The 26,958-nt window shown below is 47.1% G+C and overlaps 1 protein-coding gene across 1 annotated transcript in view; it reads right to left on the bottom strand.

The window, feature by feature from the left end:
- Positions 1-26,958, bottom strand: part of SSR3 (signal sequence receptor subunit 3) — a 34,474-nt gene that overhangs the window by 7,046 nt on the left and 470 nt on the right. Inside the window, exons 2-3 of the mRNA XM_073579008.1 lie at positions 9,753-9,879; positions 600-698 (exon numbers count right to left, since the gene is read on the bottom strand). Coding sequence (XP_073435109.1) covers positions 600-698; positions 9,753-9,879 — 226 coding nt within the window. The remainder of the gene's footprint in view (positions 1-599; positions 699-9,752; positions 9,880-26,958) is intronic.

The following is a 26,958-nucleotide window of genomic DNA, read 5'->3' as shown; positions in this document are numbered from 1 at the left end:
TCAAGTTCTATAACTGAGCAGTTCTGGCCACCGCTGACTCTGGGTACAGCTGGTTGGCGGAGTTGCCAGGTGTTACATCCCCACCGATCAGACATTGGTGACCTATCCTAAAAATAGGTTAATCAATGTTAAAATCCCGAACAACCTAGTTAATAGTGACAGCATGTCAGGCAACCGCTGCAATCACAGCCGTGTATGTGAGTGTAAGAGGGTGGAGGGGGGGGGGGGGAAGAGCAGCGAGTGACTCCCAAGGAGCTTGTGAGGAATTGATTGGGAAAGTATGCTGAAAATGTAATTCATGAGAAAAAACTTAAAGCCTCATTTACACAACTGTGAAACTTGGCCGTAGTATAGACTGTGATACACTAACCGGCAGCGATTCTCCTGGTCCAAACTTGATAGTCTCATAGGACATACGGGTCTGCTGAATTTAGGTCTGGAGGCCACGACCAGTCCATACATCAAGGTCTATACGCCATGATGTCTGAATGAGGGTTTAACATAAGCCAAATCAAAGCATGAAAGAAATGGCAGAGCTGCTCCTGTATGTCAAAATGCTGCTTGCACATCCATTTGTATATACTGTCCGGGTCTCATACCTTTCATCTTTTTCTTTACGAGACATCTTCCGGTTGTCAGCTTCAGACAGTTTGCGGGTTACTTCCCTGGAGACGGCATCTTCACGCTTCTGCGCCACTCTGCAAAAGAAAAACAATTATAACTAAGGACAACAACGGATTAAGTAATTTATAAAAACTGGGTATACTTTACAGATACATTGCAATTCTTTAACATAGGAACCTATTTTGTCTTATAAATTTTATTCACTGATGATGTATAAGAACAGACGATATAAAAACTGAATACAGACGAAAATCTGACAATTTATATGCTCGTGTTAAAATTGAGAGAAAGAGGAGCCAAATTCTTTTCTTTAATCCTTTTGCTGCCATCGATCCCTTGACATTTTGCACCACCAATTTCCAGGAAAACGTTCACACTTCTGAAGTGGACAAATAAAACCTAAAATTACGAAATAAATGTTGCCAGGCAGTCTCCTTTCTTTTGACGCTGACAGCTGCTCTTCCGGGTGTATTAGGCTGGTTTCACACTTGCGCATTTCAGCGCTGCGCCTTGAGCGCTTTCGTGCGCATGCGCATTGCTCTCCTATATTTAACATGGGTGCGCATGGTCTAGCGAATGCATGTGTTCGTATGAGTTTTCGTGCGCATGCGGTATTTTGTAGTGTGCGCCTAGGCGCGCCGGACGCAACCTGTTGCATTTTTGGTCCGTCCGACCTGTCTCAAAAAAAACACGCGCACATTAGCGCACGGAATGCACAAAAAAATAGGTATTAGACCTACCGGTAATGATGTTTCCAGGAGTCCATCCTGACAGCACCATGGAGGACGTCCTCCTCCTCCTTACAGGGACAGGAAGCACACGAGAGGTTAAAGGTCACGTCCCACCTCCTCTCCCTCAGTGATTTAACAAGTACCGCAAGGTGGATGATGCTAGTAACAGTTTAATGAAACAATCATATTACAGCATATGACATATCAAAATACAACATAGCATAACATAACAGGGAGGGAAGTACCCGTGCTGTCAGGATGGACTCCTGGAAACATCATTACCGGTAGGTCTAATACCTATTTTCCAGGACGTCCACCTGACAGCACCATGGAGAGTACCAAAGCACCTCCTCAGGGTGGGATTACCGCCTGGAGAACTTTTCTTCCGAATGCGGTCTGCTGACCAGCCAACACGTCAAGCTTGTAGTGCTTGCAGAATGTATTCAGATTGGCCCAGGTTGCTGCTCTACAGATTTGGTCAACCGAGGCCCCCGCCCGTTCGGCCCATGAGGCTGATACCGCCCTCGTAGAGTGGGCTTTTATGGACCCTGGCGGGCTAACGCCTTCGGCTTGGTAGGCGTCAGAGATTACTGAGGTAATCCAGCGCGCGATAGACGCCTTAGAGGCCTTCTTCCCCTTATTTTTACCCCCAAAAAGGATGAACAAGTTTGGGTCAATGCGCCAGCTATTGGTGGCTTCTAGATAGTCTAGCACCGCGCGCCTCACATCCAGCGAGTGAAGACGCTGTTCTTTTTTATTACGGGGATTGTCGCAGAACGATGGTAACACTACCTCCTGGTTTAGATTCTTTGAGGAGACTACCTTCGGGGTAAATGCCGGGTCTAACCTTAGGATTATACCGGGTGAGTCATAAAGGACGGACGTTTTTAAACTAATCATAAAATCGTTAAATATTTATTAAATATAAATGTATTCACAGATTTGGTTACGTATACTAATAGCATTTGACAAATTCAAGTGTGGAAAACAACATCTGCCATGTGGTGGCCATTATCAGTGATGCATTTCCAAAGGCGTTCTTGGAAGTTGGCATCAACACGTTCCAACACAACTCTGTCGATTTGGGCAACTTCCACTCGAATAGCTTCCTTCAGTTCTTGTAATGATCGAGGCTTAAGCTTGTATACACGTGATTTGAGGTGACCCCATAAGTAATAATCGCACATGGACAGGTCTGGGGACCTAGGAGGCCAATTAATATCGCCAAACCTGGAAATGATGCGACCAGGGAAGAGAGGGCGAAGAACGTTCATTGTTGCTCCGGCTGTGTGGGCCGTTGCCCCATCTTGTTGAAACCACACACTAGAGATGGGGATATGTTGCCGTCGTAACTCAGGAACAAAGAAGTTATTTATCATGGCGATATAACGTTGTGAGTTCACGGTAACAGTATTGCCATTATCGCCTTCGAAAAAGTACGGACCGATCACGCCATATTTGCCCATAGCGCACCACACCGTTACCTTAGGGCTGTGCAGCGGTACGTGCCGTTCGTGGAGCCCCCGGTGGTCGTTTGTTCATTAGTGTACCTCGTGTACGGAGTGCTTCAACCCAACGTAGGATAGTGTTACGAGCGGGAACAGCTTGATTTCTGTGAATATTGAAATGACGCCGAAACTCACGCTGAACGGCTGTGATACACTCATTATTCTTGACAAAACTGTCGTACGCAAAAACGCGATGTTCTATCGTCCACGGCACCATAGCTTAAACTGAAACTAAAATAAAAACAATGCTTTCACCTCACAAACATAACCCCGCCTCCCGCACATCTCTACCTCCACCTGGTGGTGAGTTATAGCCACTTCAAATACATCCGTCCTTTATGACTCACCCGGTACTATCCCCTCTTATCTGTAGATATGGGTCCTTAGTGGACAGGGCCTGGATCTCCCCTATCCTTTTGGCCGTGGTAATGGCTACTAGGAAGGCCGTTCTACGGGTGAGGGCAGAGATGGTTATTTTCTCCCCTAGAGCATAGTGGTCTGTACAGAGGGACCTGAGTACCAGACCCAGATCCCACGGCGGGGTGAGCTGCCTAATCGTGGGACGCAGGCGCTGCGTGGCCTTTATAAATCTTATTACCCAGGGATGAGCAGCTAGCTGGTAATCGAAGAAGGCGCTTAAGGCTGAAACCTGGACTTTTAGCGTGCTAGGCTTAAGGCATTTATTAAAACCTGCCTGCAAAAAACTTAGTATGCTAGGGAGGTCAGGGGTGCCTGCCACGAGATCGGACCTGCCACCCTCCAGACAGAATCTTTTCCATATCTTCCTATAGATTGCAGATGTCACCGGTTTCCTACTGGCCAGTAGAGTGGATATGACCTGGTCCGACAATCCCTTTGTCTTCAGGATGTCCCTCTCAGGATCCAGGCCGATAGATGAAGTCTTGCTGGGTTTGGATGGTAGATTGGGCCCTGGTGGATGATGTCCTTCCACAGGAGTAGCTCGACCGGATTTCCGACTGCCATGGCTCCTAGAAGGGGAAACTAGCTTCTCTTCGGCCAGTATGGAGCGATCAACATCACTCGTGCGTGGTCCTCGCGTATTTTCCTGAGCACTGCCGGTATAAGGGCCAGTGGCGGGAATGCGTAGGAGAGGGATTCTCCCCAGGTCTGACTCAGGGCATCCACGCCTTCTGGGTGGTCCGTCGGATTCAGGGAATAGAATCTGGGGACCTCCGAATTCTTTCGGCTTGCAAAGAGATCTATACTGGGGGTCCCCCAACGCTGACAAAGATGGTTGAAGATCTCTTCGTTCAGTTCCCATTCTGTCGGGCGAATCCGTTGTCTGCTCAAGTAGTCTGCTACTTCGTTCTGGGAACCCTCTAGGTGTACTGCGGTCACTGATCGGACTATTCTTTCTGCCCAAGCGAATATTTTTCCTGCTAGGTCCTGTAGTGGTTGATGTCTGGGCCCTCCCTGGTGCTTCAGGAATGCCACTGTCGTCATATTGTCGGATAGTATACGGACATGACGATTCTCTAGTATCGACTGGTTCCGCCATAGCGCTTCCCAGACCGCGTAGAGTTCTCTGAAATTGGAGGATCTGGTCTTGATGTCTACTGGCCATCTCCCCTGGAAGATTTTCCCTTCTATGTGGGCTCCCCAACCCCACACACTGGCGTCCGTGGTGACTACCACGTATGGAGAGGCTGTCCAAAATACGCCCACCTGAAGGTTTCTGGACCGTGTCCACCACCGAAGGGACTCTCTTACTCGTTCTGGCAGCCTTAGGGGTCTGTCTAGCGACGCCTGACTTCTGTCCCACCTCGCAAGGATCTCTTTCTGCAGTGATCTTGAGTGGAATTGGGCCCATCGGACGCACTGGATGCAGGCCGTCATGAGGCCCAGGACCTCCATTGCCTCTCTTATGGAGCACTGACGTCTCAACAGGTCTCTGGTTTTGGTCTGAATAGTCCTCTGCTTCTGTTCGGGTAGCCAGGATATTCTGTCGGTTGAGTCTAGGAGGACCCCGAGAAATATTTTCCTGGTTTCTGGCCTGATGTTCGACTTCTCCCAATTGATCACCCATCCAAGGAACTCCATTACCGTAGTTGCTCGGTTTCTGTCGCGAACGAGCGCTTCCCTGGATCTTGCCACCAATAGGAAGTCGTCTAAATAGGGTATGATCACGATACCCTGATCTCTCAGGTAGGCCACTACTTCTCCCACCAGCTTTGTAAAGATTCTGGGAGCTGAGGCCAACCCGAATGGAAGACACTGGAACTGGAAGTGGCAGGTCCGGGTTGGTAAACTAACCGCAAACCTTAGCAGTCTCTGGGATGAGGGATGGATAGGGACCTGGTAGTAGGCCTTCTTTAGGTCTAGGGTGCACATGACGGCGTCCCGATCTATCAGGAGGGTTGCGGATCGGACCGATTCCATCCGGAATCTCTTGTACTTGACCCAGGCATTTAGTGGTTTCAGGTTTATGATGGTACGGGCCTCGCCAGATGGTTTTGTGATCGAGAACAGGGACGAATAGTACCCTTTCCCTCTTTCTGACGGGGGAACTGGTACTATGACCTTTGATTTTACCATGTCCTGTAGATCCGTCCACATTGCGGAGTCCTCCAGGACGACAGTGGGGGTAATATATCTTTCGGGGGGAGGTGAATAAAGCTCTATATTGTAGCCCTCCGCGATGGTTCTGAGGACCCACTGATTGTGGGTGACTCGGGACCAGTTTGCTGCGAAGTGGCGAAGTCTCCCCCCAATACCTATGGCGTCATTGCCTCCTCGATCTAGAGGTTGATGTGAATGGAGGACTTCTGTCCCTCCCGGTCTGGCTGAAGGAGCCCTTATAGGAGCCTCTACTGGACCTTGCCCGACCCCTGAACTCGGTCTGCCTCCTAGAAAAGGAGCCTCTCCGAAAGGACTGGGGTTGTCTGGGTTTTTCCTCCGGGAATCCCTTCTTTTTATCGGACACCAGCTCTAGAATGTTATCTAGGGCTGGCCCGAATACCCTCAGGCCCGAGAAGGGGATGGCGCATAGCTTAGTTTTTGAAGCGTTGTCCCCCGACCAGGATTTGAGCCAGACTGCTCTTCGGGCCGCGTTGGAGAGGGAGCTGTTTCTGGCTGCAAATCTTACCGATTCGGCCGACGTATCTGATAGGAACGCCGTAGCCGATTTCATGAGCGGAAGGGATGCTAGGATGTCTGATCTAGGGGTCTTGTTGGTTAGGTGTTCTTCCAACTGCCTTATCCACAAAAACATAGACCTGGCCACCGAGGTGGCTGCTATGTTGGCCCTAATAAGAGCCGCCGACGTCTCCCATGCTCTTTTTAATAAGACGTCTAACTTTCTATCCAACGGGTCTCGAAGACCTGATGAGTCCTCGAATGGGATAGCCGTCTTTTTGGTAACTTTAGCGACTGGGACATCTATTTTAGGAATTTCTTCCCATGCCCGGGTTTCCTCAGGATCAAAAGGCAGTCTGCTTCTAAAGTCAGTCGACGCTCTGCCTCCTTCCACTCCTCCTGGGCCATCGTTTTGATGTGTTCACTTACAGGGAACACTACCTGTCTCCGGGCCACCAGTCCTCCGAACATTAAGTCCTGCCTGGACTGTGGTTTAGGGACCTCCTCTATCTGCATAGTATTTCTGACTGCTTGGACCAACTCGTCCGTGTCCTCCAGTCTGAATAGGTATTTCCTGCTCTGATCTTGTCTATCCCCCCGGATCTCGCCTTCTTCTTCCTGATCCGAATCCCGGAATTCGGACTCCTCACTAGGGCTTTCTTCCGACTCTGGGTCCGCTTCCCACCTTGGACGTTTGCGACTCGGCCCTGGGCTGGGGGACTGATGCCGTGCGAGGCTGGATGTAGAGGCCCGAACTTCCTCCCTTATCAGCGATCTCATTTCGGCTAGGAGGGATGGCTGTTCCTCGCCTACGACCCTTGAGGTACAGGGTCCGCATAGGGGCTTGTTATATGTGTCTGGCAGCTTTACCCTGCATACTGGGCATCTGACCGATTTGGAGGTGGCCTTTGCCGGGTCCTTCGCCCCCGAGGGGGATTCTGTCGGGGCTCCCTTCTCCTAATAATACAGAAGGGGCACCTACTCAGATCTGGGTTGGGGTAATGGGTGGGAGAGGGTGGTCTGCGCTATGCGCACTTACCCCTCCGCCTGCTGGAGCGACCCCTTCCATCCTGGCGCGGTCCACAGGGCGCTATGGACCTCCGAAACGTGCTCCCTGGATCTCCAGAAGCGCGCTCTGTGCCTTAGGAGCGTGCGCTGTGGACCCCGGAGGCGAGCGCTGTGTGGCTTCAGTGGCGAGCGCTGTGGCTTCCGTAGCGAGTGCTGTCTGGCTTCTGTAGCGAGCGCTGTCTGGCCTCAGCAGCAAGCGCTATGTGGCTTCAGAAGCGCGCGCTGGGATTCAAAGGCCGGTGTCTGACGTCACCGGATGTGACGCGCGGCCTCTCGCGCTAGGCCGCCTCCTCCACTTCCTGCTCTGCGCGTGACTATGGCGGCCTTCTCCGGCCAGCCGCCGTGGGGAGCCAACCCCCATCCATATGCGGCGGACTGCCACTCCGGCCTCTTCGCCTGCTATGGCGGACTGCGGAGGCCTCATTCCTGCCTCCCAGCGCCGGCTGCGCCAGTCGTCCGTCGGTGCCCGCCCGGCCAGCCGCCTGCGGGGAGCCGACCATCACCTGCCGTGGCGGTGAGTTTTTGGAGCCGAGAGCCTCTCATAGGGAGGAACGGCTCCCTCCAGGAGCGTCGTCCTGCTCCTGGCCTTTGGGGCAGAGGGACTCCCCACTGGAGAGTTTCGGCCCCGGGACCTCTTGACAGGGGAAGGCTTGGACTAGCCGTACGATCCCCTGAGCCCCTCCGGTAAGCTTCTCGTGTGTCCCTCCGTGCAGGGACAGGAAAAACACTGAGGGAGAGGAGGTGGGACGTGACCTTTAACCTCTCGTGTGCTTCCTGTCCCTGTAAGGAGGAGGAGGACGTCCTCCATGGTGCTGTCAGGTGGACGTCCTGGAAAACAGCATTACAGTCTATGGGAACACATGCGTGCGCTAGGACATGCGCACGCATGCATTTAAAATCGCTTGCATTTTTCCAGTTAACATGGTGACAAACTGGTTAAATCGCATGCGCAAAAAAACAGCAAACGCATGCAAAACACATCATGCGCTTTTTGCATGCGTTTGGTATACGCACAAGGCGCAGCGCAAAAAAACCGCTAGTGTGAAAGAAGCCTCAGTGCAGCAAATAGCGCTATAAGAAAGGAGAAGGCGTGAGGTCGTACACACGCCGGCAGCATTCACACGGTGCTCACTCTGGGAAGCGAGCACTGCCAGTGCAAAGCGAGAAAGGGCCCCTATATGCAAATGAGGAAGCGTAACGGTGCACCAAACTCTTGGCCACTGCCTATAGAATGTACGGAGTCCATACTTAAGACCTAGGCTTATGTCTGTTGTAATAACCTTACATTAAATACCTATATAAGGCTAAACTTAACGAAAACTTCCAAAGAGGCAAAATACCCCAGAAATATGGAAATAGAAAATGCCCAGGTATCAAAAAACGGATCAAATTTTATTAGTTTAATGAGAACAATCGATATTAAAAATACAGAAGAGACTGTGAGACACAAAAAATACTGCCCCTTCTCCATCCAAAAATCAAGTGATCAAGGAAGGTTAAGAACTCGTATGCAATGGACATAATATAATAAGTCTGTGTCTGTTAAGAATGTAGAAGGTACAAATCTGAATACCTCAAACCAGACACAGATGAGGAGCTAACCATAGGCAAAACGTCTCTGCATCAATGTGCAGTGAAGTAGAACCATTCGAGGTATGGAGGTCACAATAAGACCAAGAGTGGTCATAACACATCCGGAAGTTGCCATAATACCACATAAATAAGAACAACCTGATGGATAAGGAGGACGTGGGCAGGTACCAAGAACATTTGTTACGGTTTTAGATACTTGGGCGTGTTCTACTGCCTTTTCTCGTGGGTATTTTAATAACATGTATAAAATTGTCAGAATTTGAGACACCATAAATCTGGATTTATGCTAAAGTTCAAATCTGGCTTGTGTCACTTTACAAAGTAGTAACTTTGGCGTGCCTTTACATATTCCAATTGTCCAGGGTTTTTCCTTTATGTTTTGAACTCATTCTAAATTCACTGTTAAACAAAAACACTTAAAATTTAAAAAAAAAAAAAAAAAAACATTTTTTAATGAGTCTGCCCCTAAAAAGATCATCCCACACAAATAGTTAAAGAAGTTCTCCACTACTTTTACATTGATGCCCAATTCTTAGGGTAGGACATCAATGTCTGATCGGCTGGAGTCCTTCACTTGGCACCCCCACCGATCAGCTGTTATCGGTGCCGCCGGCCTGAAGTACGTACTTGCAGAGATTGGCCGTCTACTTGTAGTGCCCAGGGGCTTGTTACTGCACATCCGCCTCCTATTGAATTGAATAGAAGGCGGACGTGTAGTAGCCTGTGGCGACCACAAGTAGACGGCCCAGCACGTAATTCAGGCCAGCGGCACCGATAACAGTATACTTAAGGCCCTAAGTGGCAGATTTGCCACGAAACGCATCGACACAATAAAGCTTTGAAGAATAACCCTCTCCTTGTGTGGTCAGCGCGGATACATTGAAAAACCCGGTCTTTTTCTTCCTCCTTGGTGACACTGGTATCTACGGGAGTCTGCAGCGACCACTGGTTCCTTTTACATTCTGCAAGGGGTTGTGACTGTTCACAACCTGTAAAGGTGAGTGCACTAACCGTGTATTGTCACCCAAAATATCACTTTTATCGCCCTATGTGCGCTCTCTTTCCTTAATTACAAGGTTATGGCGGATTCACTATCTGCAGCTGTACTGGAAGTCAATGTAACATTACTTACTTGTGCTTAAGAACAAATTTAACATTCTTGTAAGCGAAGGCCACTAGGTATGTGCTGACCAGCGTCATGACCGCGTAGAGGACAGCAGACTGGACCAGATCCATGTGCCATATTCTCCAGTAGAGCCCTGAAAATGAACACGACTCAGTGAAACCTACCAGACACTGGATCATTACTGCAATAGCAGGATACTGGCCGCAGACATACACTTATCCTGCAAGATAAGTCATTTACCTGAGGGGTTTAATCTACCGGTGCCCTAATACAGCTGATGCAACTAATAATGGGTACTGAATACATCAGAGGTGATGTACTGATTTGGTCCCTTTTGAAGATCTCTTAAGACAACTGATGCATGGAGATTTTGCGGATTATAGGACACCACCAATTTTTGAGAGGAAAATAGGAACAAAAATATTTTTTATACAATGGTGGTGCATTTTCTGACCTGCTTCCAGTAGCTTAGCTAGGAGGTGGCGGCGATGGAGCAGGTTTCGAGGTGGCACGGTCACTGCTGCAGGAAGCTAGAGATGGCAGGAGATGCTGCGGGCTCCAAGCTAGTAGCAGGGGCTTTTTAACGGAGGTAGGAGTGGGGCGATGCTGTGGACTACAGGCTGGTAGGTAGTGGAGTTCAGTGGTGGGGCTCCACCGACATTTTGTGGAAGCCCAGAGCTCATGCACTTTCCATTCTTTTCAATGATGTGGGCTCCAGTAAAATGGCTGCTGGAGGTGGCACATGCGTGAGTGAGATCTTGGGAGACAAGATCTCAACCTGAAAATGCACCTCCTCCGGCGGCCATTTTCCTAGAGTCCACAGCATTGAAAAGAATGATAAGTTCAGGAGCTCCGGGGCTTTCACAAAATGTTGGTGGAGCCCCCGCACTGCCGAACACCACCACCTACCAGACTAGGGCCCGCAGCATCGCCCCGCTCCTGCAGTCACAGCCAGAAACTTCCTGCAGCAGCAGCCCTAGGACCATGCTCCATCAAATCCGGCAAGCTACAATCGGATTATAAAGCCCCCAACATATAGGTGGGAAAAGGGTCACATATAATCTGAAAAATACGGTACATCTCTAAAAAACATCAGTGAGCCGAGATCTCAATCTAATTATGTGGCGTCCTCAAGTACCATTTTATTAAGACCAGAGGGGAAAAAAAAAAAAAAAAATCAAACTGCTCTCTTGGCAATGTCATCACCGGTGCAAAATTTCAACCAGGAGGCAGGTCATCCCAAAAAGCAGTGACCTGTCATTCAAAGACTGGAGGAATCAGAGAAACCGGGAAATCACAGAGGGGAGGAGAAGACCCCCGTGTACAGTCAGTTCGCTGTGCACCGAAATCTGATCAACAGAAAAATTCAAAATAGTGATTACAGAAGAGTCACAGTGCTCAGTAACCAACAGACAGTGTCAGGTCAGCGCCGTTATACTGATTACAATGATACCTTGGTTGATGAAATCTGTCTTATGGTTGTTTAATCTTTATTTTCAGTTTTGAGTTAGGCTTCTTTCACACATCAATTTTTTGCCATCAGTCACAATCCGTCGTTTTTAGCAGGGCTGTGGAGTCGGAGCTCATTTTGGTGGAGTCGGTATAAAATGGTCCGACTCCTAAAATATATAATAAATTGGGTACAGTAGTTCAATGCAGGATGTGCTGAATATTTTTTCATAGGAATTTGGGAAGGTTATGAAATGTCCTATAAATGGCTGTTCTATTCTTGATCTAAGGCTACATTCACACACAGCGTTTTTGCTGCGTTTTTTGAGGATACGTTTTTCAGCTGCAAAAGCAGATCAGTTTTTTAAAAAACCGCATCACGTGAAAGGTTTTTGAGCTCATAGATAATGTTTTCAATAGCAAAAGCAGATTAGAAATCTGCTCTATCCATTCGCCCATATCTTATCTGTACCAAAAAGAATGAAAGCCGGGTAGCACACAGACTAAAGGTACTGTCACACTTAGCGATGTACCAGCGATCCCGACCAGCGATATGACGCGGTCAGGATCGCTGGTACATCGCTAAGTGGTCGCTAGTGAGCTGCCACACAGGCAGATCTCACCAGCGACATCGCTGGGGACGGGGATCGCTACTTACCTGTCACACCAGGCGATCCTGCGTCCTCCCGCCCGGCTCCACGCGTCGCTCGTCCTCACAGCAGGAAGCGCCGCAGGAAGCAGACGACGAGAAACAGTCCTGGACGTTCTCGCGCGATCAGCGATAACCAGCGGGGGAGCCGGTCGTAGGCAAGTATCACACATAGCGATATCGCTAGCAATATCGCTATAACTTCACTAGTTATAGCGGTATCTCTTAGTGTGACATGCCCTTAAAGCTGGAGTCACACATAGCGACTTACCAGCGATCCCGACAACGATATCAACGTGTCAGGATCGCTGGTAAGTCGCTATGTGATCACTGGTGAGCTGTCAAACAGACAGCTTCACCAGCGATTAGCAGTTTGGCATCGCTGTGTTCGTTAGCGCTGATGCCATATTCATGTCAAAAATAGAATTAAAATAAAAAATATTGTTATTCTCACCTTCCGACGTTCCGTGCAGCATTCCCGCCTCTCTCCACGCTCCGGTCCCAGTAATCCTTTGCGAGAATTACCGCAATGACGTCAGTTCTCGCGGGATCGCGAAGTCTCGCGGTCATTCTTGCAAAGGATTACTGGGACCGGGAGCGTGGAGAGAGGCGAGAAGACAATTTTTTTTATTATTTTACAGCTGATCGCTGGTCTCCCGCCTGTCACACGCAGCGATGCGTGCTCGCCAGCGGGAGATCAGCGTCAAAAAAAAAATGTCCAGAGGTTTCTTGCAGCGATCAGCGATACCGACAGTGGGGCTGATCGCTGTCACACACAGCGATCTCGCTGGTGAGATCGCTGTGGTGTCACAAAAGTTGTGACTCAGCAACTATCTCGCTAGCGAGATTGCTATGTGTGACGGGGCCTTAACACTCTTTTTTTTAGCACCAGTCAGGTACACCTCATAGCTGCCCAAAAGGACGCCCAGGACAGGCATTGCTCGTCTTCAGTAACACATCAACATCAATTGATAGTTGGAATAAATAGACTGCATTCATCACATCTTAAGGTGCAGGCTTTATTTTCAAGTGTAGAGGTGTGCAGTATAAGGTTCTGCAGCAGCTGAGGTGTGCAGTATGAGATTCTGCCCCCCCTAGTTTTGATCCTGGCTAAAACGGTTTCTTATAGATATGGCGAACCCTCAGGTAACCCTAAATGAAGGTCAATGGACACAGGCGGCTGAATTGAAGGAATTGCTTAATCACCTATTTACCGTGACTAAAAAAAAATTACAAGCTGAGAATTTAACTCCTGGCATTTTCATAAGGGAGTGGAAGAACTTGCTATTTTGCCTGTCCCAAAGAGATTTAATCGCAGATGGCATTTCTGCTTCAATGAACCGGAGAGAGACACAGCTATTGGAAAATAAAAATTTTCTGGCAGCTGTTTATGTGGACCCAAGTCATCGTATATTGCTTGATGATCAACAGCTTACTAAAGGAAAAGAAGCTCTGACTGAGGTAGCAGTTAGGATGAGTTGCCTACAGGAGGACTGCCAGGCGCAAGAGGACTTGGGTCCTGACAGTGCTACTGCTGCCATATCTTCATCCTCATCAGATGAGGAGTTTGACTTTGACAAGTATTTGGATGATATGGAACAGGCAAAGTGTTGCTGCAAGGAAAAAGACATCACTCCATCTCCTATAGCAAGCAGATTGACCATATTTCAGCAAAATGTTTCACTTGCTCTCAAAGAAAAATTTAACCATTCATCAAAACTGACTGTGCATGAGGCAATTCCTTTATACTTGGAAATTGTTAGAGATTTTCCATGTGGTTACAGCTTTGCCTCCAACCCAAGTTAGTGTGGAGAGGTTGTTCTCTAGCCTTAAAATTAGGTCAGATTTTAGGTCATCTATGAAGGAGGATCTGATGGAGGCAATTCTATTTCTTAGAACAAATTCATAGACTGCACAAATGTTATTTAGTATGTTTTTGTTGAAAACTTTTTTGCCACTTACATAGTTTATTACATAGTGTGTATATATATATATAAATAATCGATATTACATAGTGTGTTACATATTTACAATTACAGTTTTTTTTTGTTCTAAAGTTGTATTCCAATAAATAGATATTATGTTCTATCTAAATGTCTTGATTATTGTATCATAAAAAAGATTAAATGTCTGATGTTCACATTGTACTACAATACATTTTTCACTTAAATAAAAGCAATATATGTTGGAGTCGTGGAGTCGGTGGAAGGGAAACTGAGGAGTCGGAGTCGCAGGTTTGGCTTACCGACTCCACAGCCCTGGTTTTTAGAAAAAAAAACGGATCCAGCAAATTATTTTGCTGGATCCGTTTTTTTCTCATTGACTTGTATTAGCGACGGGTTGCCTTCCGTTTTGTCCGTCACGCGACGGATCAGTCGTAACATCGGTGTCCGTCGGCCGGAAAAAACGTCCATAGGAAAGTTTCTTATCTCAGTCGAAAAGACGGCGTCGTCTGCTAGAATGTACAGTCATGGCCAAAAGTTTAGAGAATGACACAAATATTAATTTTTACAAAGTCTACTGCTTCATTTTTTCTAATGGCAATTTGCATATACTCCAGAATGTTATAAAGAGTGATCAGCTTAACAGCAATTACTTGCAAAGTCAATATTTGCCTAGAAAATTAACTTTATCCCCCAAAACACATTTCAACATCATTGCAGCCCTGCCTTAAAAGGACCAGCTAACATCGTTTCAGTGATTGCTCCATTAACACAGGTGTGGGTGTTGATGAGGACAGGGCTGGAGATCAATCTGTCATGATTAAGTAAGAATGACACCACTGGTGCTTGGCATCATTGTTTCTCTTCTGTTAACCATGGTTATCTCTAAAGAAACACGTGCAGTCATCATTGCACTGCACAAAAATGGCCTAATAGGGAAGAGTATCGCAGCTAGAAAGATTGCACCTCAGTCAACAATCTATCTCATCATCAAGAACTTCAAGGAGAGAGGTTCCCTTGTTGCCAAAAAGGCTCCAGAGCGCCCAAGAAAGACCAGCAAGCGCCAGGACGTCTCTTAAAAGTGTTTCAGCTGTGGGATCGGGCAACCAGCAGTGCAGAGCTTGCTCAGGAATGGCAGCAGGCAGGTGTGAGTGCATCTGCACGCACTGTGAGGCGGAGACTCTTGGAGCAAGGCCTGGTCTCAAGGAGGGCAGCAAAGAAGCCACTTCTCTCCAGAAAAAACATCATGGACAGACTGATATTCTGCAAGAGGTACAGGGAGTGGACTGCTGAGGACTGGGGTAAAGTCATTTTCTCTGATGAATCCCCTTTTCGATTGTTTGGGACATCTGGAAAACGGCTTATTCGGAGAAGACCAGGTGAGCGCTACCACCAGTCTTGTCTCATGCCAACTGTCAAGCATCCTGAAACCATTCATGTGTGGGGTGGCTTCTCAGCCAAGGGAATGGGCTGTCTCTCAGTCTTGCCTAAAAACACAGCCATGAATAAAGAATGGTACCAGAATGTCCTCCAAGAGCACCTTGCCATAAAGCAAAGGTGATAACTAAATGGCTCAGGGAACAAAACAGAGATTTTGGGACCATGGCCTGGAAACTCCCCAGATCTTAATCCCATTGAGAACTTGTGGTCAATCATCAAGAGACGGGTGGACAAACAAAAACCTTCAAATTCAGACAAAATAAAAGCATTGATTTTGCAAGAATGGACTGCCATCAGTCAGGATTTGATCTAGAAGTTGATTGAGAGCATGCCAGGGAGAATTGCTGAGGTCCTGAAGAAGAAGGGTCAACACTGCAAATATTGACTTGCTGCATTAACTCATTCTAACTGTCAATATAACCTTTTGTTACTCATAATATGATTGCAATTATATTTCTGTATGTGATAAAAACATCTAACACACATAAAAACCAGAGGGCAGCAGATCATGTGAAAATATATTTGTGTCATTCTCTAAACTTTTGGCCATGACTGTACGCCTATGGGTGACGGATCTGTCGCCATCCGTCACATGACGGAATCCAGCAACAAATTTCGTGTTTTTCAATTGAGCATTGCCGTAAGAATTTCCATTCCTTTAATTTAACCCCAAAATCCAGTTTGGCACAGAAGAGTCTCCCTCTCTGATACACCTGTACTTCGGGGTGACCTGGGGGGGGGGGGGGGGGGGGTCTTCATGTGCTACTCTGCTTAGCTATTCATGAAGCAGACTGCTGACAGGTCACCGATCCCTCACTGACCTGCCCCCCCTATTTTTACATACTGCATAGAATATTGTGGGATTGGAAAAAAAAATATTTTACTTCAGCAAAATGGCGCCGCCAATCGATAATACTGTGCATGCGCCGCCACCATTTTGCAGCAGCCAATTTTTCCTCCAATAAAATTGTGCCACCGTGCATTAGCATCTAAAGGCAAGTCATAGATGCTACTGCGCCACTGCCATTTTGCTGAAGTAAAAAAAATTGGCTGTAGTAAAATGGCGCGGGTGCTTACACAGTAGCATCTATCGGCAAGCAATAGATTCTAATGCGCATGCGCCACCATTTTGCTGAAGTTCCTTCTTTTTCTAATAATATTGCATGCAATATGTAAAATAGGGGAGAGGTCAGTGAGGGATCAGCGACCTGTCACAAGCCCATACACATGAATACCGAGTCAGAGCACCACATAAAGACCCCCTACAGGCCACCCCAGAACACAGAAATCTCATTAACTGAAAATAAAGATTAAAGAAACAGTCACAAGTCAGATTTCATCACCCAGTATCATTGTAATCAGTTTAACAGCGCTGACCTAATGGCCCCTTCACACATAGCGAGATCGCTAGCCATATCGCTAAAGTGTCACCGATTTTGTGACGCAATAGCGATATCGCTAGCGATCTCGCTACATGTGACACTTACCTCCGACCTGGCTTCCCGCTGGAGATCACTGATCGCGCGAGATCGTCCTGGTCCATTTCTCGTCGTCGGCTTCCTGCTGACGCCAACGAGCAACTCCATGGACGCGGGAGGAAGATGTCACCAGAGCTGCCGTCTGACAGGTAAGTAACGACCGCAGCTGCATCGCTGGTGAGATCTGCCTGTTTGGCAGCTCACTAGCGACCATTTAGCGATGCACCAGCAATCCTGACCGGGTCGTATCGTTGTCGGGATCGCTGGTGCATCGCTAAATATAACAGTACCTTAACACTGTCTGTAGGATACTGTGCACATTTCTGCTGACAGGTTCACTTTGAAGCAGGGGTGGGCAATTAATTTTTCCAAGGGGCCACATGAGAAACTGGCACTGCTGTGGAGGGCAGAACCAATCGGTTGAACTTAAAGGGGCGGTCTGAAACCAAAGGTGAATTTCATATTAAATGTATATTTATTCAGTGTAATAATCTAATCTTGCTTTCTAATATACTTCAATGAAAAATTCCCTAATGTACCCTCTACATTCTGAATTCCTGTCTTTTTTTTTTTTTTTTTTTTAACATCCCATGACATTTTGTTTGAGATTCACCAGCGCATGCTGGGATACTCAAATGAGCTGTCATCAGGGGGCAGACGCTGCGGACACTGCCACAGCCTCTGCACCCTCCCTGAAATTAGGCGCCATCAGTGATGTCTGTTTTGGAGGCTCAGCTAGTCCTGCTCATCTGATAATGCATTGTACGTAAATTCTGATGCATACTCAGTATGAGTTTTCTGTGCTATATTCCTTTGAATGCTCAGTGACAGTGCGCTCCCTTGCTGGCTGTAAGGAGAAGAGATGACCCGCCAGGGACTAGTCAAGTCTCTGAAACAGAAGACGCTTCTTTTCATGGTGCGGAAAGCAGCTGTGGCAGTTATCGCGCCTGCGTGTTTCTGCATCCCCAGATCCAGCCCTGTAGAGTGTTATGAAGTATTCACACTGCGTGGCTGGGAATCTTGCGACGCAGAAACACGCAGGCGCGATAACTTGATGGCAGTTCCCGGGCAGCGCGCACTGCGCATGCCCGAGAACTGTTGTCACAGCGCAGGCACCCGACAACATGTAATGGCAAATACAAAAGAAGGAGGCTGTGCAGGGACGCTATAGAGGGGGGTTGATGGACGGCTGGGAGGCGGCGACACTCCATACCTCTGTGACACAATGCAGGTATGAGGAACGATTTCTAAAAGCCTATGTTTTGGCTTTAATGGGGGGTCAGAAACAGAAGAGCCACCTTCACAGAATGCAGCCTTAGTGCTGCTGAAGGTGGCTCTTTTAGTTAAAAACGCCCTGGGGGGGGGGTGACAGGTTCCCTTTAAATTGTGATGGAAGGATCATATATAAATAATCTTCCAAGGACAACGCTAGTCAGCAGTGACGGCCATCTCTACATCCTCGATGACAGCAGCGAGAGATCAGTGCTGGCGTTATATTCACTAAAACGCAACAATCAAGGAAAAAGTTTGCAAACGCTAAGGGAATCACAAAAAAAAAATATTTGCGTTTTTATTAGTAAAAAATAAGTGAGAAAATTGGAATTCACACAAATAACTAAAATCAATTAAAAGGCTTATGGCCCAAACTATTGTATTGTTCCATCTTTTTGTCACTTATTTATAATAAAAAATACTGTACATATATTTTTGGGTGATCCCTTATCATTTGCACACTTATTTTTCTTTGGTTGTTGTTACTTTTACAAGTATGCGCGAGGTTGATCCCTAATTATTGAGTTGTGCCCTCATATCCTCCTTATGTATACCAAAGAGTGCATGCACTATATACTGTCAGTGTCCAAACTATATACCTCTATACACTATATACAGTCAGTGTACGCACTATATACGCTATATGCAGTCAGTGTACGTACTATTTACCCCTATACACTACATATAGTCAGCGCACGCGCTATATACAGTCAGTGCACACACTACATACTTATATACGCTATATGCAGTGTACACACTATATACTCCTATATGTTGTATACAGTCAGTGTACGCACTATATACCCCTATATACACTATATACAGTGTACGGTAGCGCTTGTTATACGTGTTGGGGACACTCGCTAGGCAGCCAAATAACCAGATCCGGCACGGGTTTTCCATAAAACAGCATCAGTTCATGCGGTTTATTCAGGCATCATAAACCATAAACAGGCACAGAAAGTTCATATCAACAGCATAGCGTCCATGACAGAGCTCTACTCTGTTAAGCCTGTACTCACACAGGTTATGCAATGTCCATTGCGCAGGCTTTCTAGCCTCAAGTTCTCACCCCGTCAGGGTTACCTCATAGCTACTTCATACTTCAGACGTTCATCCCCTCTCCCTGAGAACTGTCAGACACTGGCAGCCATTACTCACAAGCACTTCAGGAAGGCAGACATCTTCCAGCGAGACCTTCCAAACGGACCAACCGGGTCCAAGCATTCACTCCATGTGACCTACCCTGGCCACCTTATATGGTCCATAGCCACGCCCACCGGGTCACATGGCTATGACCTCCGCAGAAGACCTTTTACTACTCCTCTGAGTTCTTCCATCTCTTCTCTAAGGGTCTTGTTCACGTTGACAGGTGACCTTTGAGCTCAGAGACTTGTTTCTCTAGCTCTTCTATTCTGTGCTCCCTTTCTCTCTCAGAGCCACAGTCACCTCCAGAGTCTGAGCCACCCCGATCTGTTGAATAATCCTTCCAGTTACCCACTAACCGTGTGAATACTTCAGCCGTCTTATCAATCAGGTCAAAGTCAGTCCTGTCACGAGACGTCAGGTCCATCCATTGGGCAGACGTACCCCTTCTTTCGGTCACATCTACCTCCGACCTGTCGACGTCAGGAGCCGTCACCGTCTTAACATCTGTTAGCCCAACAGTAGAAATGTCTCCAACCTCCTGCCATATATCACCAAACACGATAAAGTCCCGGCCCCTCTCCAAGGCATACACGAAGTCAGGCGGTATCCCGCCACCTTGGCACTCACCACTTGTGGACCCTTCAAACATTACTCTGTCTACCGCATAGTTCACCGTGACCCCATGTTTACAGTGAACCTGGACCATTTTCTCGGCCAGACAGAAAATGAGAGGAGTTCCTGTCAGAGTCACCTGACTGAGTCCAGCCGACCCGAGACTCCTTCTTGGTGCAGCATTACGATACACACCTGTGGCTCGTCATTATCTGGAAAGAATATCCCACATTCTGAAAAAGTCACACACGAACATTGCTGTTCCTCTTGACACACCGGCCCCTCTCTGGACCACCCCGATTTGAGTCACTGGCCCCCTCTGGGACTCCACTCCCTTTTGGGCTACCACCCCAATTTGGGTCACTGCCCCCTCTGGGACTCCACCCCATTTTGGGTTACCAACACGGTTTGGGTCACCGCACCATTTAGAGATTTCCCCATGTCCTCTCTACAGGTCTCCTTAGACCCGCGTTCACACAACACAGTTTATGTCTCTTTTACAATACCACACAAGTCCTAGATGGCACCACCACAGCTCCTGCTGTCACCGATCTCAGACACCTCCGGCTGCTGTTCACACACAGCTACTGGTGTCACCTTCGTAACCCCGCCGAGTTACAAGAAGCCGCTTGTCCCCTTCGTAACCCCGCCGAGTTACAGCAAGCCGCTTGTCACCTTTTTGACCCCCCGAGCCACCGCAGACTGACTTGAAAGGGAAAAGAAAAAAAAAAAAAAACACATGCAACACAAAACTCACGTGTCCTGTCTGTGTGCTCTTCAGGAAGTCCGTCTCCTCTCCTGAGACCGTCCAACACACAGAGCGCACCGGGTGCTATTCAGGGAGCCGACCCTCCTCCCAGGGTCTCCCAACACACCGGCCTCACCAGGTCCAGGGGCTCAGCGGGTGCAATTCAGGACATCTGTCTCCACCTGAGACTGCCCAACACTCACGCCTCACCAGGTCCAAGGTCATACCACGTGCTCCAGGGATCCGATTCTTCTCCCAGAACCTCCCAACACTGACCCTCCAGGACCTTGCTCACTGAACCCAGGTCAGTACAACACGAACACCTGTCCGTTACCTGTGTCGGCCACAAAGGTCCTTGGGTACCTCATATCCACAGAGGCACCCTATCACAATCCACATTCTCTTTCTCTGACCCCGGTCAGCACATCACACGGTTTTCACGACCATCACCTGCCGGCCGCGCAGGTTCTCGGACCCCTCTACCACAGAGGTGTCCTATAAGTATTTTCCACTGACCCAGGTCAGTATATCACACGGCTTTCAAGACCGTCAGCCCTCCTGGCTCAGCGTTGCCAGCACTGCACCATGTGCTTTTGGAAACCGTTGCCCTTAGCAACCGAATTTTGCAGTCCACTTCCGTTGCTCCTAGCAACAAGGCTACAACAATGCCCATAGCATTCTCCACCAATTGGAAGGTAGCGCTTGTTATACGTGTTGGGGACACTCGCTAGGCAGCCAAATAACCAGATCCGGCACAGGTTTTCCATAAAACATCATCAGTTCATGCGGTTTATTCAGGCATCATAAACAGGCAAAGAAAGTTCATATCAACAGCACAGCGTCCATGACAGAGCTCCACACTGTTATGCCTGTACTCACACAGGTTATGCAATGTCCATTGCGCAGGCTTTCTAGCCTCAAGTTCTCACCCCATCAGGGTTACCTCATAGCTGCTTCATACTTCAGACGTTTATCCCCTGTCCCTGGGAACTCTCAGACACTTGCAGCCATTACTCACAGGCACTTCAGGAAGGCAGACATCTTCCAGCGAGACCTTCCAAATGGACCAACCGAGTCCAAGCATTCACTCCATGTGACCTACCACCTTATATGGTCCGTAGCCATGCCCACCAGGTCACATGGCTATGACCTCATCACAGGTCCTTCACACACACACTCATACACTTTACTATGGCGTTCATAAACACACCCCTGGGTGGATTTGTAGATGATTGATCCCACCCGTCTAATCAATCACCTGAAGGCTTCTCCCTGACACATTGGAACGAAAGATCAGCTCGGCTGATCAGCACATAAGCAAGCCTTCATCTCAAGGCCACCCACCTTGAGATACATTATGATCATTCAGCATCCTACTCCTATCAGGACACTGGAAATGCTTATACGCCTGTCCTGGGACCACACAGCGCCCCCTAGCGGACACAGTGATCAGTGCACGCACTATATACTCCTATACACAGTCAGTGGATGCACTATATACACTATATGCAGTCAGTGTACGCACTATATACTCCTATACGCTATATGCAATCAGTGTATGTACTATATACAGTCAGTGCACACACTATAATATTCATTTTTTTTATATAGCGCTAACATATTCCACAGCGCTTTACAGTTTGCACACATTATCATCACTGTCCCCATTGGGGCTCACAATCTAAATTCTCTATCTGTAAAGGGCATGTCACACTAAGATATCGCTAGCAATATCGCTAGAACTAGTGACGTTATAGCGATATTGCTAGCGATATCGCTGTGTCTGATACTTACCTACGACCGGCTCCTCCGCTGGTTATCGCTGATCGTGCGAGAACGTCCAGGACTGTTTCTCGTTGTCAGCTTCCTGTGGAGAGACGAGCGTGGAGCCGGGCGGGAGGACGCAGGATCGCCTGGTGTGACAGGTAAGTAGCGACCCCCGTCCCCAGCGATGTCGCTAGTGAGATCTGCCTGTGTGGCAGCTCACTAGCGACCACTTAGCGATGCACCAGCGATCCTGACCGCGTCATATCGCTGGTCGGGATCGCTGGTACATCGCTAAGTGTGACAGTACCCTAAGTCTTTGGAATATGGGAGAAAACCGGAGTAAACTCACGCAAACAAGGGGAGAGCATACAAACTCCTTGCAGATGTTGTCCTTGGTGGGATTCGAACCCAGGACCCCAGCACTGCAAGGCTGCAGTGTTAACCACTGAGCCACCATGCTGCACTATATACTCCTATACGCTATATACAGTCAGTGCACGCACTATATACTCCTATACGCTGTATACAGTCAGTGCACGCACTATATACTCCTATACGCTGTATACAGTCAGTGCACCCACTATATACTCCTATACGCTATATACAGTCAGTGCACGCACTATATACTCCTATACGCTATATACAGTGTGCACGCACTATATACTCCTATACGCTGTATACAGTCAGTGCACGCACTATATACTCCTATACGCTGTATACAGTCAGTGCACGCACTATATACTCCTATACGCTATACACAGTCAGTGCACGCACTATATACTCCTATACGCTATACACAGTCAGTGCACGCACTATATACTCCTATACGCTATACACAGTCAGTGTACGCACTATATACTCCTATACGCTATATACAGTCAGTGTACGCACTATATACTCCTATACGCTGTATACAGTCAGTGTATGCACTATATACTCCTATACGCTGTATACAGTCAGTGTACGCACTATATACTCCTATACGCTGTATACAGTCAGTGCACGCACTATATACTCCTATACGCTGTATACAGTCAGTGCAAGCACTATATACTCCTATACGCTGTATACAGTCAGTGCACGCACTATATACTCCTATACGCTGTATACAGTCAGTGCTCGCACTATATACTCCTATACGCTGTACACAGTCAGTGCTCGCACTATATACTCCTATACGCTGTACACAGTCAGTGCACGCACTATATACTCCTATACGCTGTACACAGTCAGTGCACGCACTATATACTCCTATACGCTGTATAGTCAGTGCACGCACTATATACTCCTACACCATATATACAGTCAGTGCACGCACTATATACTCCTATACGCTATATACAGTCAGTGCACGCACTATATACTCCTATACGCTATATACAGTCAGTGCACGCACTATATACTCCTATACGCTATATACAGTCAGTGCACGCACTATATACTCCTATACGCTATATACAGTCAGTGCACGCACTATATACTCCTATACGCTATATACAGTCAGTGCACGCACAATATACTCCTATACGCTATATACAGTCAGTGTACGCACTATATACCTCTATACGCTATATACAGTCAGTGCACGCACTATATACTCCTATACGCTATATATAGTCAATGAATGCACTATATACTCCTATACGCTATATACAGTCAGTGAACGTACTATATACTCCTATACGCTATATATAGTCAATTAATGCACTATATACTCCTATACGCTAGTCAGTGCACGCACTATATACCTCTATACGCTGTATACAGTCAGTGCACGCACTATATACTCCTATACGCTATATACAGTCAGTGCACGCACTATATACTCCTATACGCTGTATACAGTCAGTACACGCACTATATACTCCTATACGCTGTATACAGTCAGTGCACGCACTATATACTCCTATACGCTGTATACAGTCAGTGCACGCACTATATACTCCTATACGCTGTATACAGTCAGTACACGCACTATATACTCCTATACGCTGTATACAGTCAGTGCACGCACTATATACTCCTATACGCTATATACAGTCAGTGCACGCACTATATACTCCTATACGCTATATACAGTCAGTGCACGCACTATATACTCCTATACGCTATATACAGTCAGTGTACGCACTATATACCTCTATACGCTATATACAGTCCGTGCACGCACTATATACTCCTATACACTATATATAGTCAATGAATGCACTATATACTCCTATACGCTATATACAGTCAGTGCACGTACTATATACTCCTATACGCTATATATAGTCAATTAATGCACTATATACTCCTATACACTATATACAGTCAGTGCACGCACTATATACTCCTATACGCTGTATACAGTCAGTGCACGCACTATATACTCCTATACGCTGTATACAGTCAGTGCACGCACTATATACGTCTATACGCTGTATACAGTCAGTGTACGCACTATATACTCCTATACGCTATATACAGTCAGTGCACGCACTATATACACTCACTGGCCACTTTATTAGGTACACCATGCTAGTAACGGGTTGGACCCCCTTTTGCCTTCAGAACTGCCTCAATTCTTCCTGGCAGAGATTCAACAAGGTGCTGGAAGCATTCCTCAGAGATTTTGGACCATATTGACATGATGGCATCACACAGTTGGCGCAGATTTGTCGGCTGCACATCCCTGATGCGAATCTCCCATTCCACCACATCCCAAAGATGCTCTATTGGATTGAGATCTGGTGACTGAGGAGGCCATTTGAGTACAGTGAACTCATTGTCATGTTCAAGAAACCAATCTGAGATGATTCGAGCTTTATGACATGGCGCATTATCCTGCTGAAAGTAGCCATCAGATGTTGGGTACATTGTGGTCATAAAGGGATGGACATGGTCAGCAACAATACTCAGGTAGGCTGTGGCGTTGCAACGATGCTCAATTGGTACCAAGGGGCCCAAAGAGTGCCCAGAAAAAATTCCCCACACCATGACACCACCACCACCAGCCTGAACCGTTGATACAAGGCAGGATGGATCCATGCTTTCATGTTGTTTACGCCAAATTCTGACCCTACCATCCGAATGTCGCAGCAGAAATCGAGACTCATCAGACCAGGCAACGTTTTTCCAATCTTCTACTGTCCAATTTCGATGAGCTTGTGCAAATTGTAGCCTCAGTTTCCTGTTCTTAGCTGAGAGGAGTGGTACCCAGTGTAGTCTTCTGCTGCTGTAGCCCATCTGCCTCAAAGTTCGACGCACTGTGCGTTCAGAGATGCTCTTCTGCCTACCTTGGTTGTAACGGGTGGCAATTTGAGTCACTGTTGCCTTTCTATCAGCTCGAACCAGTCTGCCCATTCTCCTCTGACCTCTGGCATCAACAAGGCATTTCCGGCCACAGAACTGCAGCTCACTGGATTTTTTTTCTTTTTCGGACCATTCTCTGTAAACCCTAGAGATGGTTGTGCGTGAAAATCCCAGTAGATCAGCAGTTTCTGAAATACTCAGACCAGCCCTTCTGGCACCAACAATCATGCCACGTTCAAAGGCACTCAAATCACCTTTCTTCCCCATACTGATGCTCGGTTTGAACTGCAGGAGATTGTCTTGACCATGTCTACATGCCTAATGCACTGAGTTGCCGCCATGTGATTGGCAGATTAGAAATTAAGTCTTAACACACAGTTGGACAGGTGTACCTAATAAAGTGGCCAGTGAGTGTACGTCTATACGCTGTATAGTCAGTGCACGCACTATATACTCCTATACGCTATATACAGTCAGTGCACGCACTATATACTCCTATACGCTATATACAGTCAGTGTACGCACTATATACCTCTATACGCTATATAGTCAGTGCACGCACTATATACTCCTATACACTATATATAGTCAATGAATGCACTATATACTCCTATACGCTATATACAGTCAGTGCACGTACTATATACTCCTATACGCTATAGTCAATTAATGCACTATATACTCCTATACGCTATATACAGTCAGTGCACGCACTATATACGTCTATACGCTGTATACAGTCAGTGTACGCACTATATACTCCTATACGCTATATACAGTCAGTGCACGCACTATATACGTCTATACGCTGTATACAGTCAGTGCACGCACTATATACTCCTATACGCTATATACAGTCAGTGCACGCACTATATACTCCTATACGCTGTATACAGTCAGTGTACGCACTATATACTCCTATACGCTGTATAGTCAGTGCACGCACTATATACTCCTATACGCTGTATACAGTCAGTGCACGCACTATATACTCCTATACGCTATATACAGTCAGTGTACGCACTATATACCTCTATACGCTATATACAGTCAGTGCACGCACTATATACTCCTATACACTATAGTCAATGAATGCACTTTATACTCCTATACGCTATATACAGTCAGTGCACGTACTATATACTCCTATACGCTATATATAGTCAATTAATGCACTATATACTCCTATACGCTATATACAGTCAGTGCACGCACTATATACGTCTATACGCTGTATACAGTCAGTGCACGCACTATATACGTCTATACGCTGTATACAGTCAGTGCACGCACTATATACGTCTATACGCTGTATACAGTCAGTGTACGCACTATATACTCCTATACGCTATATACAGTCAGTGCACGCACTATATACGTCTATACGCTGTATACAGTCAGTGCACGCACT

The sequence above is a fragment of the Dendrobates tinctorius genome, unplaced genomic scaffold (assembly GCF_039654945.1).
Source record: "Dendrobates tinctorius isolate UK_male_01 unplaced genomic scaffold, ASM3965494v1 ptg000060l, whole genome shotgun sequence".
Taxonomy (NCBI): domain Eukaryota; kingdom Metazoa; phylum Chordata; class Amphibia; order Anura; family Dendrobatidae; genus Dendrobates; species Dendrobates tinctorius.
This window is presented reverse-complemented; position numbering and strand designations above follow the sequence as displayed.